Genomic DNA, 20,092 nt, shown 5'->3' with positions numbered 1-20,092 from the left:
AACTACAGGCCAATATCACTGATGAACATAGATGCAAAAATCCTTAATAAAATTCTAGCAAACAGAATCCAACATCATATTAAAAAGATCATACATCATGACCAAGTGGGCTTTATCCCAGGAATGCAAGGTTTTTTTAACATCCGCAAATCAATCAATGTAATACACCACATTAACAAATTGAAAGAAAAAAACCATATGGTTATCTCAATAGATGCAGAAAAAGCCTTTGACAAAATTCAGCATCCATTTATGATAAAAACCCTCCAGAAAGCAGGAATAGAAGGAACATATCTCAACATAATAAAAGCTATATATGACAAACCCACAGCAAACGTTATCCTCAATGGTGAAAAATTGAAAGCATTTCCCCTAAAGTCAGGAACAAGGCAAGGATGCCCACTTTCACCACTACTATTCAACATAGTTTTGGAAGTTTTGGCCACAGCAATCAGAGCTGAAAAAGAAATAAAAGGAATACAGATAGGAAAAGAAGAAGTAAAACTCTCACTGTTTGCAGATGACATGATCCTCTACATAGAAAACCCTACAGACTCTACTAGAAAATTACTAGAGTTGATCAATGAATATAGTAAAGTTGCAGGATATAAAATTAACACACAGAAATCCCTTGCATTCCTATACTCCAATAATGAGAAAACAGAAAGAGAAATTAAGGAAATAATACCATTCACCATTGCAACAAAAAGAATAAAATACTTAGGAATATATCTACCTAAAGAAACAAAAGACATATATAGAAAACTATAAAACACTGATGAAAGAAATCAAAGAGGACACAAACAGATGGAGAAATATACCGTGTTCATGGATTGGAAGAATTAATATAGTGAAAATGAGTATACTACCCAAAGCAATCTACAGATTCAATGCAATCCCTATCACGCTACCAATGGTATTTTTCACAGAACTGGAACAAATCATCTCACAATTTGTATGGAAATATAAGAAACCTCGAATAGCCAAAGCAATCTTGAGGAAGAAGAATGGAACTGGAGGAATCAACCTGCCTGACTTCAGGCTCTACTACAAAGCCACAGTCATCAAGACAGTATGGTACTGGCACAAAGATAGAAATATAGATCAATGGAACAAAATAGAAAGCCCAGAGATAAACCCACGCACATATGGACACCTTATCTTCGACAAAGGAGGCAAGAATATATAATGGAGAAAAGACAATCTCTTTAACAAGTGGTGCTGGGAAAACTGGTCAACCACTTGTAAAAGAATGAAACTAGAACACTTCCTAACACCGTACACAAAAATAAACTCAAAATGGATTAAAGATCTAAACGTAAGACCAGAAACTATAAAACTCCTAGAGGAAAACATAGGCAAAACACTCTCCGACATAAATCACAGCAGGTCCTCCATGTCCCACCTCCCAGAATATTGGAAATAAAAGCAAAAATAAACAAATGGGACCCAATTAAAATTAAAAGCTTTTGCACAACAAAGGAAACTATAAGCAAGGTGAAAAGACAGCCTTCAGAATGGGAGAAGATAATAGCAAATGAAGCAACAGACAAACAATTAATCTCAAAAATACACAAGCAACTTCTGCAGCTGAATTCCAGAAAAATAAACGACCCAATCAAAAAATGGGCCAAAGAACTAAACAGACATTTCTCCAAAGAAGACATACAGATGGCTAACAAACACATGAAAAGATGCTCAAAATCACTCATTATTAGAGAAATGCAAATCAAAACCACAATGAGGTATCATTTCACACCAGTCAGAATGGCTGCTATCCAAAAGTCTACAAGCAATAAATGCTGGAGAGGGTGTGGAGAAAAGGGAACCCTCTTACACTGTTGGTGGGAATGCAAACTAGTACAGCCACTATGGAGAACAGTGTCGAGATTCCTTAAAAAACTGGGAACAGAACTGCCATATGACCCAGCAATCCCACTGCTGGGCATATACACCGAGGAAACCAGAATTGAAAGAGACGCGTGTACCCCAATGTTCATCGCAGCACTGTTTACAATAGCCAGGACATGGAAGCAACCTAGATGTCCATCAGCAGACGAATGGATAAGGAAGCTGTGGTACATATACACAATGGAATATTACTCAGCCATTAAAAAAAATACATTTGAATCGGTTCTACTGAGATGGATGAAACTGGAGCCCATTATACAGAGTGAAGTAAGCCAGAAAGAAAAACAACAATACAGTATACTAATGCATATATATGGAATTTGAAAGATGGTAACGATAACCCTATATGCGAGACAGAATAAGAGACACAGATGCATGGAACAATTTTATGGACTCTGAGGGAGAAGGTGAGGGTGGGACGTTCTGGGAGAATAGCATTGAAACATGTATATTATCATATGTGAAACAGAACACCATTCCATGTTCAATGCATGAGACAAGGGCTCAGGGCCGGGGCAATGGGATGACCCAGAGGGATGGGATGGGGAGGGAGGTGGGTGGGGGGTCCAGGAAGGGGAACACATGTAAACCCATGGCTGATTCATGTCAGTGTATGGCAAAAACTATTACAATATTGTAAAGTAATTAGCCCCCAACTAAAATAAATAAATTTATAAAAAAAAAAAGAAAGAAAATTAAGAATAAAATTAATACTAGAATGTTTGCCTGGCTAGATAAATCAAGTCCTCAAAATAATGGTATCACAGAGAAAAATCAGAAACCTGAATAATTGGTGCAACATTTAGCTTCCAGAAACCCTGAAGAGACAATCCCAAAACATGGAAAACAAAGTTGTATTTCTATTAGACATAAATGTGTATTTAATAGGTCTCTATTTCTATATAAATCTCCAGATAAAGGAAAATGGGGTTATCAAGTCCTTGCCACTACTGATAAGCTACTGAAAGCCAAAGCAGATGATACTTAGAAGTTTCCAGCTTATTATACTTTTTAAAAATATCTGTAAATGAGATAGTTATTCAAAAAACAGAATGACAAGATTCAAAATGACACATTCCCATGCTTATGTGTAATATAATGACTTGAAATCATCTCTTTCTTGAGAAAAATTGACAGAAGTTGAAAATGAAATGATGAAGTTCCAGTGTGACTGAATGGGCTTCCCTGGTAGCTCAGCTGTGTGACTGACACTATAATCAATAAACTGACATTTGAAAACCCAACTTTGTTTTGATTAAAAAACAGTCAGAAAATCCAGAGTGTAAATATGCTCCCAGTAACTTAGGGGTTGATCATTCTGAAGTCTTGGTTGCCAGAGAGAAATTTTTCTTGATTTTCAGCAGGGCCTGAACTGGTACCCAAGAAGAAACCTCAGTACTGCACTGGCCTTTTCAAAGTAGAAGCATTTGAGACATACCTGACCAATCCAAACTATCATCTTTTAAAGTTGCAATCTCCTGACAAACATGAAAAAAGCTAAGATCACAGTCTTCTCTTCCAAATGACACGCTCTATGTGACCAGTCCTATTTCACATTCTTTGAACATATACGTTAGTCCCACTTAGGTTTGTCTTTTACTTTTGTCCTATTTTGTTTTTTGCTGACCCACCACCAGTCATTTCCTTCCTGCTCAAGTCCTTTGCCACCTGAAAATTATGTTTTGAAAAGTATACTTCAGTCAACCATCCCCAAAATGAATCCCCACCCTTTTTCTAATAATTTATTATTCATGATCCATCAATGAGTTATAAAAATGAAATGACTTTGCACTGTGTTGTCATCTCCCCCACCTTCCCCTGCCCTCACCTCCCAAAAAAAAGAACAAAAAATACTTACAATGGTTCCTAGCCAGGAGCATTTTATCCTTTATTCACTAGTGGTAAATGAGTCAGATATGAGTTGGCCAGGAAAAGAGCTGCTTTACCCAAAATCTTAGTGCAAAATGAGTCATCTCACTCCAAACACCAATATATTCTCCAAAATAACTGGCAAGAATTTCCTATAAAAAGAATCTTGCCTTCACCCTTTTCCATCCATTTAGCTCTCTGATTTTTCTAATTTTTCAATTTCCTGTGTACTTATAACATTGCATTCATAACAAAGGCCCAAGAACATTTCTACCTCTCTACCTCATTGTGAAAGCCATTTTTTCCTATATCGAGTGGGAGGACAATTCTGATAGCATTCCTGTGAAAAGAAGAAATGCTCTGTGGCTTTCAAGGGTTTTCCCTGTCGGACTCTCTGTGATGAAATTCATGCATGGTTCAACAGAAATGCAAAAGCAAGTTCTAGAAGAATTTTTCTTTTTCACTGGTGAAAAAGTGAGTTCAAAGCCACAGAAAATATTTCAAGCAAAACCATTTTCATTCCCACAAGAAAAATCAATCAAAATAGATACAATCTGTTTAAAACTGATAAAGAAACATGAATTCAAGCCACAAATTGCAACTTGGTTCCCCTGTACATCAAAACATTCACATTCCCCCATTCTTTCTCTGACACCAGATGAAGCTTAAAAATCACTGTGAACTGAAGTCGGGGTCAAGTCCCTGTAGTTCATCAGGAGTCATGCACACTATGTACCTGAGGATAAACAAGCATGCTTATAGAGCAATTCCTCCCAAGTACTGAGATTTTTTATATTACATGGGTCTCACAACAGGACTTAACTATTCTTAATTATTCTAAGCTCTGCAATTTAACGGGAGCGATTACTTACAATTCACTTCACTCAGGCTAGAATTTAGCTTTGCTTCTCTATATTAAATGAATTCTAAAGAATAGCTATGCTCCTTTTACATCCAACACTAACAGATGTTAGTTTCCTTAGTTTTACAGCCCTCAAATGACAGACAACTAACTGTATTTGGCCTTGGGAATAACTACAACACCTCTGAATTATGAACTTGGTTTGGTTCTTAGCTGGGAACAGCAGGGGGTTAGTTCATATTATCAGATGTAAAATAAGTTTTCCCTTATGCTCCAGATACCCATATGAAGATGCCTTTTTAAGTGGTTGTAGTAAGAAAAAACAACTGCACAAAAATGAAATCTATTATTCAATGTATCTCCTGCTCTTTATGGACAAAGCAAGATGTTAAACCCATTAAACTCTGAATACCCAGTAAAAGCAAGAAAGCTAAAACTGTTCAAATTTGTGCATTCTTGGGAAAACTGCCAACCTATGTACTAGTAGCAGGATCTGTGTAATTAACAGTGATGTTATTGACGGAGGGAGTTCAATTTCACTCTCAGAAGCAATTTAGAAGTGCAAGCTGGCACAGCTTTAGTAAAGCTTCACCTAGTCATCTTTAAACTGAAGAAATGTAACTCTGAAGTCACCCACAGAGAGCACTGTTTCTTTTCATATATTTGTGGGGGTCTTGGTCTCAGTACACTTAAAAGAAATCCTGAATGTAGCATGGTCTGTTGAACACCAAAATGTACACACATTTCTTAAAAGGAGAAGCAATCTTAGGCCATCATTTTTTTCCCTGAAAGCTATTCATATGAAGACTTATTAAAATCAACTCCTTCTTATCATAAAGTAAAATAATATCAGACCCAAGTCCACACATTCCTTTACACACATCACTATCTCCTTGGGAAGTAACTTTTCTCTTCATCCGGTAGTTGTATGTCATGGACAGTCATAGAAGGTTACCCAACTGACAAGCCATACCTTCAGCTTCTGCTCTCCTTCTCCCCCTTTGTTATAATATCAGTAATTTCAGAATGATGAGAGAAAGAAAAAATTGTATCTTGAAAAACAGAGATAACTAAGGAAAGAAGTCCACAAGAAGCTTTTTCCGTAATGATCTGCACTAAATTATCCCCCAAGGAGTGATTTTTCTCACCATCTATCTCATCCCTCTATATCTCTCTGAACTGCAACCACATGCTCCAGCTCTGTGCTTCTCATGGAGAATGAAATACATCAATTCTGATAGCCGACAGCATGTGCTGTGGCCTCTATGGCTTCTGAGAAGACAGGTGGTGGAAGTGGAGGGGTCAGGTGAAGAAGAGCCTGGAGAGAGGTTTACGAGCGCTAATGATGAGCCTGGATGTAACCGAAATTAATGATCCGCCCCCCCCACCCAATGTTGGATTCATACCTGTTGTCTTCTTGAGCAAAGGGCTGTTCCACATCCACTGTCAGGGAGGCCAGGGCAGAAACAGTCTCTGTCTCCTCTTGCAGCTGAGCCCCAGCCAGAGCACAGCTCCTTGGCATCGCCACCATCCTTACCGACTTCCAGTATTTGCCTAAAAAAACAAAACAAAAAACCATGCGTCATACTGTATAGGAATTTTCGTTAAAACAGTTATTAATCAAAATACTTGTATAGGTCCAACTCAGAGTAGTTGTTAAGTTAAAATTCAGAGTGTTATAAAAATAAAAAAAAAATTCACAAAGTTATACGCCAGTTGTAATTTGATTTCTTAACTTTATGATTAAGTGTTTTTCTCAGCCTAGAATGCCAAGTTGTGAAGGATTCATATTCCCAAGCCTGAGTCTCTCCCTTGCTCAGAAATTAATACAGTGAGGAATAATCCATGGTCTAATGAACTCACCATCAGACTGACAGCTGTCTCTGCATCTAAGTAAGCAAACTCTGGGGATTGTGCCCTTTGGGTAAGTCTCACGAGACTGGGAGGTAGAACTCTTACAGAGAAACTGAATGAAGTAGTAATGTGAAAAACTGCTACTTGAGCCATTAACTTTTTTTTTTTTAAATGAAGTTGGAATATTAAAGGAAAAGAAAAGCCCAGAAATGCCAGCAGGAATTGAATGGCAACTTTGCCAGAACAATCAGGTTTGTTAGTCCTGGATGTTCTTTCTTTCTCAACCCCAGGGTGTGTACTAGAACAATAACTGATTTAAAACTTTAATATATGCATTGGCTGATGTTGGCACCCTTCCATAAGTTATACGGATGTTTCTTTTTTTAAGGAAGGCAGGGGAAGGAAAATGAGAGGAAAATAGGAGGCAATTTCATGAGAACGTGCCAGTGGGATATATATATGAAAGAATCGAGTCAACAGCCTTTTTGCAGCCTCTATGCTATTTATTTTTTTCCTTTGTGAAGTGTTCCATAGCCCCAAAACAAAGCAGGAGAATCTCCCTAGGTGCTGACATGACTCACCTCCCCAGGTAAGAACAATCTCGGCAGCCTGACCAATTAAGTGGGAAGTTGGCATGGTAAGTAGCTTATTTCCAAAAACAAAATAAACAGAAGTCATGCTAGAGTAGCAAAGACAAGTGGGTGACTACTGGATTGGGGAGTAAGATAACTGGGTTCTCACCCAAGTTCTGCCTCTAACCATCCTATCATGCTGGCAGGGCCCTTTGGCACTTCATTCCTGCTTCTCAAAAACAGTGGGATAACCTCAGATTCTTTCCAGCTATACCTAACTTTTCATGGTTGGCCTTTCCTTATCTTACTGCTTCACAAAGAAGTGGATGTCATATCATACGAGTGGGAGAGACCCAATCTCCCCATCTACCCCTCATGTCAACAGAACCTTCTGAAAGAGTTATCTACTACTATAACTTTATTGTTGGGATCACCTAGTTTGACCAAAGTCAGAAAGTTTTTAATTTGGACCAAATGATAGAAATTCTAAATGAACGCATTCACAAAGTAACATTTTTTGAAAGCCAAGGTTGTGCCAGATGTTGAAGGACACAAAGATGCTTCCCTAATAGCAAGGAATTCATGGTCTAGTTGAGAAAGCCCTTTGAGTTAATGAATCATGATAATTCTATGTGGAAAAGGCCCAAGTGATCCTGAGATTCCTCTCAGTAATAAGAAGAATGTATACTTTTGAGGCCAGGAAGACGAGCAAAAACTTGCCAGAAAAAACACTTGACCTAGTATTTGAAAGACCATCAGAAGTTAGTCAAGCTCAAACAGAGTAAGATGGTGGTGAGGTATTCCTAGAAGAGCAAATAGTGTTCAGAAACGTGCAGAGACCCAAGTCTCTGTTTTTTACCAGGGTAACAAGTCCACTGCCAGGCACAGGTGGAATGTGGGCAGTATGGAACACAATGAGAGAGACTGCTGTGGTAGGCAAGGGCTAATTAAACACACACTCTCGAAGAACATGTCAGTGATCTTGGCCTTCAACTTGTGGGTGATGAGGGGCCATTTTAAACAGAAGAGGCAGGGCATCGGGTTTAAATTCCTCAAAAACCCTTCTGGAGAGATTATGGACAACTGATCAGCAGATGATGAGAGTGGTGGCAGGAAAACCAATTTCACATCTTGGCAAAAATACAGGCAGGAAATATGATGTCTAAACTAAAAATAAGGGACGGAAGAAAAATAAAGAGATAAACTAAAGAGAGGTTTAGGAGGTAAGCAATGGAAATGTATCTTGTCTTTAATAGCTTCCTACCTCTCTCAACTTTGAAAGATAATCCTGAATTGACAGTTCCAATCCTAGAACCTAATTTCTCTACATCACAATGTCATTATCATGTTACCCAAGTTGGAAATGTCAAATTCCATCTGTAAGTGCTTTCACAAAATATTATTATTAGGCATTGTTGTAGCAAATGATATTCACAAAGCAGGTGATTCTGGAAATCATCACTTCCTTTTTCTCTGGAGTGACAAATGTGAGACCTCTCACAAATAAACAACAGGTGGTTTTACAGGTTAAATTATATTATAGATAATAGGAAACTAGTGTTATTGAGCTCCCAGTATGTGTCAAGGATTGTGCTAGGTATTGTCACATGTATAATTTAGTTTAATCCTCATGACAATTAAATATGCAATGTTAGATAATTTTTTTCTCTAAGAACACATAGCTAACAAGCAGAGGACTGGAAATCCTCACCCAGGACTGCCTGAGTCCAGAATGTTTCTTCCTCTGTGAGCTGCTGTCCTCCTATATTTGGTCCTGCTCTATCATCTCCCTACCAGTCATAAAAATATACAAATAGACTCAATATATGAAATCTGGAAAGAATTATGCCCATGGCAAAACAGTTTAATATATTATATCCCTTTACCAAAAAATCATCTTTGGTAATAACAAATTACCTTTCTTCCTTAGATATGTGACTCAGTTGATATACCTTTCTCTGACTTTATGGCATGGGTTTATCACACCTTGTGAGACAACCATGTAGAGACGAGTCATTTCTCATTACCTTCATTCTCATCAGTTCAGTTCAGTTGCTCACTCGTGTCCGACTCTTTGAGACTCCACGAACCGCAGCACGCCAGGCCTCCCTGTCCATCACCAACTCCATGACTCCACCCAACCCCATGTCCATTGAGTCAGTGATGCCATCCAACCATCTCATCCTCTGTCGTCCCCTTCTCCTCCTGCCCTCAATCTTTCCCAGCATCAGGGTCTTTTCCAATGAGTCAGCTCTTCACATCAGGTGGCCAAAGTATTGGAGTTTCAGCTTCAACATCAGTCCTTCCAAAGAACACTCAGGACTGATCTCCTTTAGGGTGGACTGGTTGGATCTCCTTTCAATCCAAGGGACTCTGAAGAGTCTTCTCCAACACTGCAGTTCAAAGGCATCAGCTTTCGGCACTCAGCTTTCTTTATAGTCCACCTCTCACATCCATACATGACCACTGGAAAAACCATAGCCTTGACTAGACGGACCTTTGTTGGCAAAGTAACGTCTCTGCTTTTTAATATGCTGTCTAGGTTGGTCATAACTTTCCTTCCAAGGAGTAAGTGTCTTTTAATTTCAGGGCCGCAATCACCATCTGCAGTGATTTTGGAGCCCAGATAAATAAAGTCAGCCACTGTTCCACTGTTTCCCCATCTATTTCCCATGAAGTGATGGGCCCAGATGCCATGATCTTAGTTTTCTGAATGTTGAGCTTTAAGCCAACTTTTTCACTCTCCTCTTTCACTTTCATCAAGAGGCTCTTTAGTTCTTCACTTTCTGCCATAAGGGTGGTGTCATCTGCATATCTGAGGTTATTGATATTTCTCCCGGCAACCTTGATTCCAGCTTGTGCTTCCTCCAGCCCAGCGTTTTTTAATGATGTACTCTGCGTACAAGTTAAATAAGTAGGGTGACAATATACAGCCTTGACGTACTCCTTTTCCTATTTGGAACAAGTCTGTTGTTCCATGTCCAGTTCTAACTTTGCTTCCTGACCTGCATACAGATTTCTCAAGAGGCAGGTCAGGTGGTCTGGTATTCCCATCTCTTTCAGAATTTTCCACAGTTTATTGTGATCCACACAGTCAAAGGCTTTGGCATAGTCAATAAAGCAGAAGTCGATGTTTTTCTGGAACTCTCTTGCTTTTTTGATGACCAGCAGATGTTGCCAATTTGATCTCTGGTTCCTCTGCCTTTTCTAAAACCAGCTTGAACATCTGGAAGTTTATGGTTCATGTATTACTGAAGCCTGGCTTGGAGAATTTTAAGCATTACTTTACTAGCATATGAGATGAGTGCAATTGTGTGGTAGTTTGAGCATTGTTTGGCATTGCCTTTCTTTGGGATTGGGATGAGAACTGACCTTTTCCAGTCCTGTGGCCACTGCTGAGTTTTCTCAATTTTCTGGCATATTGAGTGCAGCACTTTCACAGCATCATCTTTCAGGATTTGAAGGAGCTCAACTGGAATTCCATCACCTCCACTAGCTTTGTTCTTAGTGATGCTTCCTAAGGCCCACTTGACTTCACATTCCAGGATATCTGGCTCTAGGTGAGTGATCACACCATCGTGATTATCTGTGTTGTGAAGATCATTTCTCATAGTCTACTGCAAACGCCTGGTCGCTTCACTGATGAAGCTGTCATGAAACTGGAGACAAGTGCTCACAGAAGAGTATCCCTTTTTAAAGTGACGTGTTTCCTACCACTTGGCTGAAGACACTGTTAGGCACAGTCCTCCTTGAACCTGTGGAGCCTACCCCAAGTTTCTGAGGCCTGTAGGGTTGTCCACCACAGAACTGTATTGCTATAATTCCCACAGTCCACATGGGTAGCATTCTTCAAACCAGGTACCGAACTGAGAAGAGAATCAGAGGCCTGTTTCATGCAAGTACAACCAAGAGTTGCCTAGTGTCACTGAAAGGTCTTTTGACTAAGCTAATTGTGTGAAATTTTTCTCTTGAGTATTTTGGGCTCTAAAGGGAACCCTAAAAGTCAGGATTTATAGATTGAAGACCCCATACTACTCCAAGAGAAGTCATCTGGGAACAATGTCCACATTTATAAAATGATAGTGGTGGGACTGATGATAATGAAAGGTCTCTTCCTGCTCTAATTATAAACAGTTGTGATTCTTCTGATTTCATGTTACATATCACTCTTGCATATTGTCAGAATAAATTTGTTACAGCAGAAAACCTCACATTTCTGTGAGCCTATGAACCCTTGAAGAGGTCAGCAAACTGTTTTAGATAATACGGCACATCAGAATAACCCAGGGTTTTAATTTTCAAGCATTTTATTTTTCCCTCAGTAAGGGACATCTTTACTGCCCAAACACAACAGGACAGAAGGGCAATCTTATAAAATCATTCAGCAGAAATGACAATGATCCTTCAAAGTTTAGTCTTTATGCATGTGAGTACTGAGACAGATTTTTAATAGCTGAGACCTTTTCAATAAAATTTACTGTGTATTAAATATCCTGCTAAGTTAAGATTAAACATTCAAAGCTTGGCTTTTATCCACATGTATGAAGTTCTTAACTCAGAAATAATCCCAGACTTTAAATTCAATATAGCCTTTAGCAATGCCTATAAAAACAAGGGAAATATTCTACATTAATAATGCCCTTATAGGTGACTATCTCTTTATAAAGAAGAATAATCAAAATGGAGGTATGTATAGGAAGATTGTGCAATACGTAGTCAATTCAAACAACACAATTTATGGGTTATATTTTCACGTGATGAGTAGTTTTGTTTTTTTTTCCCCTCCTACAGAAACATATGTGCTAGAAAAGTCCTATCTGTTGGCATGGGAATAATAGCCTCATTAGCACATAAGAGAAATGAAGCAAGATTTACGGCTTTTGCAGGAGCTGCTGTTCATAAAGTAGAATATTAGTAACCAGCCACCAGTGTGTTGTTCTCCTAAGGAAATGAAACTGGCAAAAGAGAGAGGCTTTCCATTAAAACTGGACATAGACAATCCCTCTTTGATCATATATTCTATCCTTATTCATTTTTCGTACTCTGTAAATCTTCCCACTGTTCAGCACTTCTTGAGGGGGTAGTTATTTGGTCTCATTATTCTGCATTTCTATTTGGTAAAAGGTAAAGCAAAGAATGAATCTAAAAGGTTAAAAACTAGATAAGATAATGCAGACAGTCAAGAATTAGAGGCGGGGGACCTAGATGGAGTGTCAGTGGGTCAGATAGGAGCCATGAGAGAGCTTCGTGCAGGGGCTTTGATATCAGACTTCAGCATAAACCAGACTTTTGATAATGATCAATTTGGAAAAATAGGTACTTGTTGACACATGAAGGTCTGTGGTCTGTGTTAAAAATAACACATCCACCAGATGTTTTCCCAACCAAAGCCTTGTGAGATTCTGAAAACCTCTTGACACCACAACCTCACCCTTCCATCACCACTGGGAGCCTTAGACTCACTTCAATATGTTCTTGCCACTTAAATGATGACTTCTTCTGTCATTACATACCATGTTACCATAGGAAAAGAAGCCTGGCACTGACATAAAGTTCTTCCAACTCCTTCAACCTTAGAGATTAACACCTGAGACTTACAAGGGGCCCGCTGTCATTGTTCAGTCGCTAAGTCGTGTCCCACTCTTTGTGACCCCACGGTCCGCAGCACACCAGGCTTCCCTGTCCTTCACTATCTCCTGGAGTTTGCTCAAATTCATGTCCATTGAGTCAGTGATGCTATCTAACCATCTCATCATCTGCCACCCTCTTCTCCTTTTGCCTTCCATCTTTCCCAGCATGAGGGATTTTTCCAATGTGTCAGCTCTTCCCATCAGGTGGCCAAAGTATTGGAGCTTCAGCTTCAGTATCAGTCATTTCAATCAATGTTCAGGGTTGATTTCCTTTAGAATTTACAAGGGGCTAGGTTCAGGGATTCTCCATAGCTCAGAGCTTGTTAACACTTTTTAAATTCATTTCTGTATTCTTCCTGTCTATTCTCATTCAATTTATCACCCACACTGCTATGAGAGTCCTTATAAAACACATGTCTGATAACTTTGCTCCCGTTTCAGAATACTAAATCCTTAGAGAAGAGTAAATGCTCCCACTGGCAGCCCAGGAGTTCCACACTGTGATCTCCGTCTTTCAGGTTCAGGAAGATATATTTTTTTAGCTAAATGGACTTTTCTGGGATCCAATGCACTGTATATATGCAAAAACAGAGATATATTGGAAGTTGGTGTATAAATAGAGTGATCAGGTAATTCTTCATCCATGTTGGGACAATTTTGAGGTTTAAAATGGGCTAAAAATAAAAATTATATGTTGTTGAAATATTTACTTATTAGTCAACAATTTATCTTTAATCTGTGGGCCTATAAAAAAGTACTATTCAAAAATTATTGTCACGACTAGCTATTAGTTATTCTAAAAAATAAAAATAGCACAATTCACATATGCCAAAGCATACAACCAACTCTTAAAACCTTATCTAAACATTAGGAAACAACGAATCGAATTATGACTTTTGGTAAATGTTCACATATGTTAATCCATTTTATGGTCATATATCTTACTGATACAATATCAGTGCTATTTTTTGTTTCAACATGGTCTAAATGTTTTACATTCATAAAATTGCCTGAAATTTTCTTCAAAGGAGAATTTTAGTCAAAGAATTTTAAATGGTGGCCTTTACTCTTCTTGAGAGACTGTAATATTTCTGATAGACAAATACTGTCTCTACAAGTGCAGTGCTATCTATCAAGCTCAGAGCAGTATCTGCTAAATGTGAAACATTTTCACTTTCAACTTTTAAAATACTGAAGTATTTCATACCAAATATTTTCATGACGACTGTCCTTTTTCTCCTTTCAGAGTACCTTTGGCAAATATTTTATGTAAACCAAACTTATCAAAAAAGTTTTCTCCATTTGTAATTTCAAATTTTATTCACCAAATTTAGATACTGCAAAATCATTTGACTTGTCAAATTTCATTACATTACAGGACAGAAAATAATTTATCCAGCTAAGAATAATTATATCAATGGTTCTATCAACAAATATACATCTTTGAAAACCTAGTTACAGATTTTCAAAATCAAATCTTGTACATGATTTGAGTGCTTATTCTTTAGTAGGTTCATTGATTCCTTTGGTTTTTTAGGGATCAATTTAAATGTTTTCCTTTTGCAAACAATGTTTCCTATAATTGTAATTCTTTAAAAGTTCCAAAGGTTATATTTTTGCTTCATTTCATGACTATTTCTTATCAGCTTCATTGAGGTATAGTTTTATATAGTCAATAAAATTTACTAGCTTTAAGGGCAGGTTATGATGCATTCTGGTAAATGCATGTAGTCCTATAACCACTATAATAATTAAAGTATATAATATTCTCTTTAACCCAAAAAATTCTTTTTGGCTCTTTAGAGTTAATTTCTTACCCTTCTTCTTGGCCCCTAAAAATCACTAAAATTCTGCCATTGTACTTCTGCCTTTTCTAGAATTTCATAGAAATGGAACTATATACTATGTAGTCTCTAACATCTTTCACTTAACATAATATTTTTGACAGTCAAAAGATTTCTTCATTGGAATCCCCTGGTTGCCCAGTGGTTAGGCCTCCTGCTTACACTGCAGGGTGCATGGGTTCGATCCCTGGTTGGGGAACTAAGATCTGTTGCTGTATAAACCTCCCCCCACCCCGCCAAATTTCTTTATCATCTTTATCTTGGTTTCTTTGAATGTAAGTGTGCTTTTTCTTTTGTCTGGTTTCTTTAATGTTCCTCAGTGTGATTTCATTCATATTTATGCTGCCAGTGACTGATCAAATATTTTGGATTTGTGAATGTGTAATTTTCAGCAGATTTATGAAATATTTCCCCCAATGCTGCCTTTTGTGGGACTCCAATTATAGGTATATTAAAATGAGTCATATGGTGCCATATACCACTAGTATACTTTTTCAGTATTTTTCTCTCTATTCTTCACTTTGGATACTTTCTGTTCTTCATCTTCACTGTTTCCACACCCCTCCCCCCAACCCGGTTTTTTTCTTTTGTCTTCTATAATGTATAATCTGCCAATAATCCTTCTAGGTTGCAGAATTTTTAAAAAATTTTAAAAAATTGTCTCTAAAACTTCCATTTTTTTTTTTGGCGTTTTTCAGTTTTCTCTGCATTGTTTGCACTTTTCTCTTTACAATGGAAGTAACATTCTCATCTGCTAATTTCATCATACTTTGCATTACTGAGTCAGTTTCTATTAACTGATTTGTCTTCTGGTTCTAGGTCGTATTTTCCTACTTCAATGTAGGGCTGGTAATTTTCATTTGGATGCTTGATGTTAGTTTGAACATTTTTGGTCGAATTTTGTTGTGTTCTTTGAAAGCACTGGGCTTTGTTTGAGCATGCAGTTAAATTACTTGAAATCAGAATGAACTTTTTGAGGATACTTGTAGTCTGGTAGACCAACTCCAGGGCAGGCTTTAGTATAAAATTAGTTTAGCCCTGTAACTAAGATGAAATCATTTGATATCTCTACATGATGCCTTGTATATTGCAAGATCTTTCTACTCTAGCTAGTGGGAATGAAAACTATTCCCAGTTCTGTCTGAACTCCTTGAATTGTTTAACCTACAGTTTTCCACTGGTTAGTTCCCCAGCCTTGTGGAGTTTCACCTCATGTATGGAAAGGTAAATAAGACAACTGTTTAAGGAAACTTATAGATACACAGAGCTCTTTCTTCGTGTAGCAACTTCATCCCAAATATTCTGCCTCAAAAATTCCAGTCACTTCAATTTCCCCAAACTCTGATCACTTTATCTTCAACTCAGAAAAACTGCTAGACTTAGTATTTGAATTCTCTCTCCCTATGCTCCACCTGGAACTTGCCACTTATTAGTAAGTCCACGCAATTGGAATAATTTTCTTTCTTTTTCCTTGTTTCCTGCTAAGATCACAGGCCTTCGTTGTCTGCTGTTCAGTGCCCCAAAAGCAGCCTTCCACACTGTTTCTACATTGTTGGTGGGTATGCAAATTGGTGCAGCCACTATGGAAAATAGTATGAAGGTTCCTCAAAACACTAGACTGGCCATATGATCCAGCAATCCCACTCCTGGGCATACATCCTGACAAAGCTACAATTAAAAAACAAACATGCACCCCTATGTTCATAGCAGTGCTATTCAGAATAGCCAAAACATGGAAACAACCTAAATGTCCATCGACAGATGATTGGATAAAGATGTGGTACATGTATATAACAGAATACTACTCAACCATACAAAAGAATGAAATAATGCCATCTGCCGTAACACGGATGGACCTAGAGATTGTAATACTAATTGAGGTTAAGTCAGAAAGAGAAAGACAAATACCATATATCACTGATATGTGGAATCTAAAATATGACACAATTGAACTTATCTATAAAACAGAAACAGACTCAGAAATAATCGAAAAGACTTTTGGTTGTCAAGGGGGAGGGTGGTTAGAGAGAAATGGATTAGGAGTTTGGGATTAGCAGATGCAAACTATTATATATAGAATGGATAAGCTACAAAGTACTACTGTATAGAACAGGGAACCCTATTCAATATCCTGTGATAAACCATAATGGAAAAGAATATGAAAAAAACTGTATGTATAACTGAGTCACTTTGCTGTATACAGCAGAAATTAACACAACACTGTAAATAAACTATACATCAGTAAAATAAATTTTTTAAAAAGTATTTGTATATTTTTTCTTAGTTGCCTTTTATTTCTGATCAACAGGCAATTTCTACATATGTAGTTATTTCTTCATCTGTGGTGTTAGAGGTCCATTTATTGAATATTTTGACTAGTGAATTCTGATAAGAAAAATGTAATCAAAATTCAGAAAGCTCATTTATAAAATGTTCAATATTATTACAGAATAGTCCTCTCAAACATTTCTAAAGCATGATTGATAATGGGCAGCAAAGAGAAATTTTGTACTGCTTTGCTGAAAATGTTTCTTTATCATCAGTATCAGTTGTATTTTAAAAACTCTGTATTTCACTTAATTGCATTTCACCCTGTGTTTACATACAGTTATTTTAAATTTTGAGAAAAATACCATAATCTTTCACTGATAGACTATCAATACATTTTTATATTATAATTATATTATTATTAAGTTTTTAATAAAATTTAAGGAATTTGGTACTGTGTAATCAATGCTAAAATGCATTTCTCTTAAGAATAAGCTATGCTCTAGCAAAATGTAAATATGTGTATTAATATGAAATCAAAGATTGTATTGTCAGTGTTAGATTTTCACTGTAATTTATAACAGCAACTATATTAATGTCCTAAGTTTTATGTTTGGTAGATTTATCTCCAAAAACTTTAATTCCATGAACTGAAGGAAAAATATCAAGCAATTATTAAAATTAACTAATTTTTGTTTGCTTAAAGTATCCTAAGGACACTGCATCTTCAACCAAGATATTCTTCTAGTCACATCAACAAATAACTATTATCTCACTTTGGAGCTTGAAAAAAAAACTTCAAATTGGAAACTCATTAAAAAACTACATTAAAAACTAAAAGCACAGTCATTTTATCTAAATAAAAATTCATGCTTCATAAGTAATAGTTAAACACAGCTTCTGCAACTGCACTTGTTAAATTGTTCCCTGTGGCCTTCAGTTCAGTCGCTCAGTCTTGTTCGACTCTTTGTGACCCCATGAACCACAGCATTCCAGGCCTCCCTGTCCATCACCAACTCCCGGAGTTTACCCAAACTCATGTCCACTGAGTCCATGATGCCATCCAACCATCTCATCCTCTGTCGTCCCCTTCTCCTCCTGCCCTCAATCTTTCCCAGCATCAGGGTCTTTTCCAATGAGTCAGCTCTTCACATCAGGTGGCCAAAGTATTAGAGTCTCAGCTTCAACATCAGTCCTTCCAATGAACACCCAGGACTGATCTCCTTTAGGATGGACTGGTTGGATCTCCTTTCAATCCAAGGGACTCTGAAGAGTCTTCTCCAACACCACAGTCCAAAAGCATCAATTCTTCAGCACTCAGCCTTCTTCATAGTCCACCTCTCACATCCATACATGACTATCGGAAAAAACCATAGCCTTAACTAGACGGACCTTTGTTGACAAAGTAATGTCTCTGCTTTTTAATATGCTCTCTAGGTTGGTCATAACTTTCCTTCCAAGGAGTAAGTGTCTTTTAATTTCAGGGCTGCAAGCACCATCTGCAGTGATTTTGGAGCCCAGAAAAATAAAGTCAGCCACTGTTTCCACTGTTTCCCCATCTATTTGCCATGAAGTGATGGGACCGGATGCCATGATCTTAGTTTTCTGAATACTGAGCTTTAAGCCAACTTTTTCAGTCTCCTCTTTCACTTTCATCAAGAGGCTCTTTAGTTCTTCTTCACTTTCTGCCATAAGGGTGGTGTCATCCGCATATCTGAGGTTATTGATATTTCTCCCAGCAATCTAATGCATCTTTTATTCTTTCTTTGGTTGCCTGTGGCCTACTTCTTTTTAAAACATTAAAAATTAATTTTTATTTTTTGGTGGCACCATGCAGCAGTGGGATTTTAGTTCCCCAACCAGGTATCAAACCTACACCCTCTGCATGGGAACTGTGGAGTGTTAATGATTGTTTTGTTTTGTTTTAATGATGACTACATTTTACTGCTACTGATTCAGTAATACTGTGTCTTCAGTGTTCATGTCACTCATGATATTACATGTCTCCATGATGAATGTTCAATACTAAACATTTTGTGCAAGTTACATGATCCTTATCAGCTTTCTTGGGAAATAATAACTGAGTACTAAATTCTGGTATTTCTTGAACACATTTTATCCATGCTTAACCCTTCATTCCCCACATTTACCCCAACCCCACCTTCTGACAACTTGGTGGCTTCAAGGCCTGTCCCAAGCTATGGCTACAGCACACTTGTCTTGTGCATCAGGTGGCAGAAATGTTGAATATTTCTCCCTGCATCTCCTAAATCAGAAATCTAGGTGTCCTTTACAACTGGTGTTTTGGTTGATATGTGTTATTTTAATATCCCATTCCAGATACTACTTGCTTCAGATTTTTCCTTTTTCAGAAACCATATTGGTCCCACACCCATTTATTTTGTAAATAAAGATTCACTGAAACATAGCCATGCTCATTACACATCGGCTATGACTTGCTACAATGGAAGAATTAGGCAGTTCAAACACAAAACCTTATGTAGTTACTGTCCACATTGTACAGAAAAGAAATTGCTGAACTCTGGCTTAAAGCAAGGAGGTATAGAGATGAATGTGTCTTATTTTGTAAAAGATCACTCTTGCATCACTTAAGAGAAACAAAAATGGAGAAAGCAAGAGTGGCTGTGGGTAAACCACTTTGTAGGGTCTAGAAATGGTACAGCAGAAAGGCCTGATTTGGGATGGTGGCCACTGGAATAGAAATAACTGGTTGGATAAATGAAATGTTTAAGGAGTACAGCCAGCAGGATGGGGTAATGGATTGGACATAGAACAGAAATGGAAAGAACAGGAGGAATATCACTCCTAGATTCCTGTCTAGCAAAACTAGGATACTGGTGCCATCTACTTGGGCTAATAAACCTGGAAGAGGCTGAGGTTTGAGGGAAAAATAGTGACAATGGCTTTGGGCATGTTGACTAGATGTGCCTTTGTGGTATCAAGGGGATGATGCTGAGCTAGAAGTTCAGGAAACATCTGGAACTCAGGTGTGAGCAGAAGATTTAAATTTTTGTAATTATTCATGTAGAGATGATGATGAAGCTATGGTCTGGAAGGGAAATAACAATAAGTAAAATGATAAGAAATATTTACTAAGTGCCTATTGATATGCCTATGAAAATGTGCTCCATATGTAATTTCCAAACCACCTTATAATTTCATTTTCCTTATTTTACAATTGAGAAAACTGAAGTAAAGAGGGTTAAAATAACTTATCCATATTACACACTCAAGAAAAGAATATGGAGTGTGAAAAGCATT

The 20,092-nt window shown here is 37.5% G+C and overlaps 1 protein-coding gene across 6 annotated transcripts in view; it reads right to left on the bottom strand.

Annotated features, from left to right (window-relative positions):
- HDAC9 (histone deacetylase 9) overlaps positions 1-20,092 on the bottom strand; it is a 788,642-nt gene that overhangs the window by 14,432 nt on the left and 754,118 nt on the right. For all 6 annotated transcript variants that reach the window (XM_081537682.1, XM_081537684.1, XM_081537687.1 and 3 more), the window contains one exon: positions 6,049-6,196. In XM_081537682.1, the coding sequence (XP_081393808.1) occupies positions 6,049-6,196 (148 nt within the window). The remainder of the gene's footprint in view (positions 1-6,048; positions 6,197-20,092) is intronic.

The sequence above is a fragment of the Giraffa tippelskirchi genome, chromosome 10 (assembly GCF_054371585.1).
Source record: "Giraffa tippelskirchi isolate mGirTip1 chromosome 10, T2T-mGirTip1v1.2.pri, whole genome shotgun sequence".
Taxonomy (NCBI): Eukaryota; Metazoa; Chordata; class Mammalia; order Artiodactyla; family Giraffidae; genus Giraffa; species Giraffa tippelskirchi.
The sequence above is the reverse complement of the archived record's forward strand: the minus strand, read 5'-3'. Positions and strand labels throughout refer to the sequence as shown.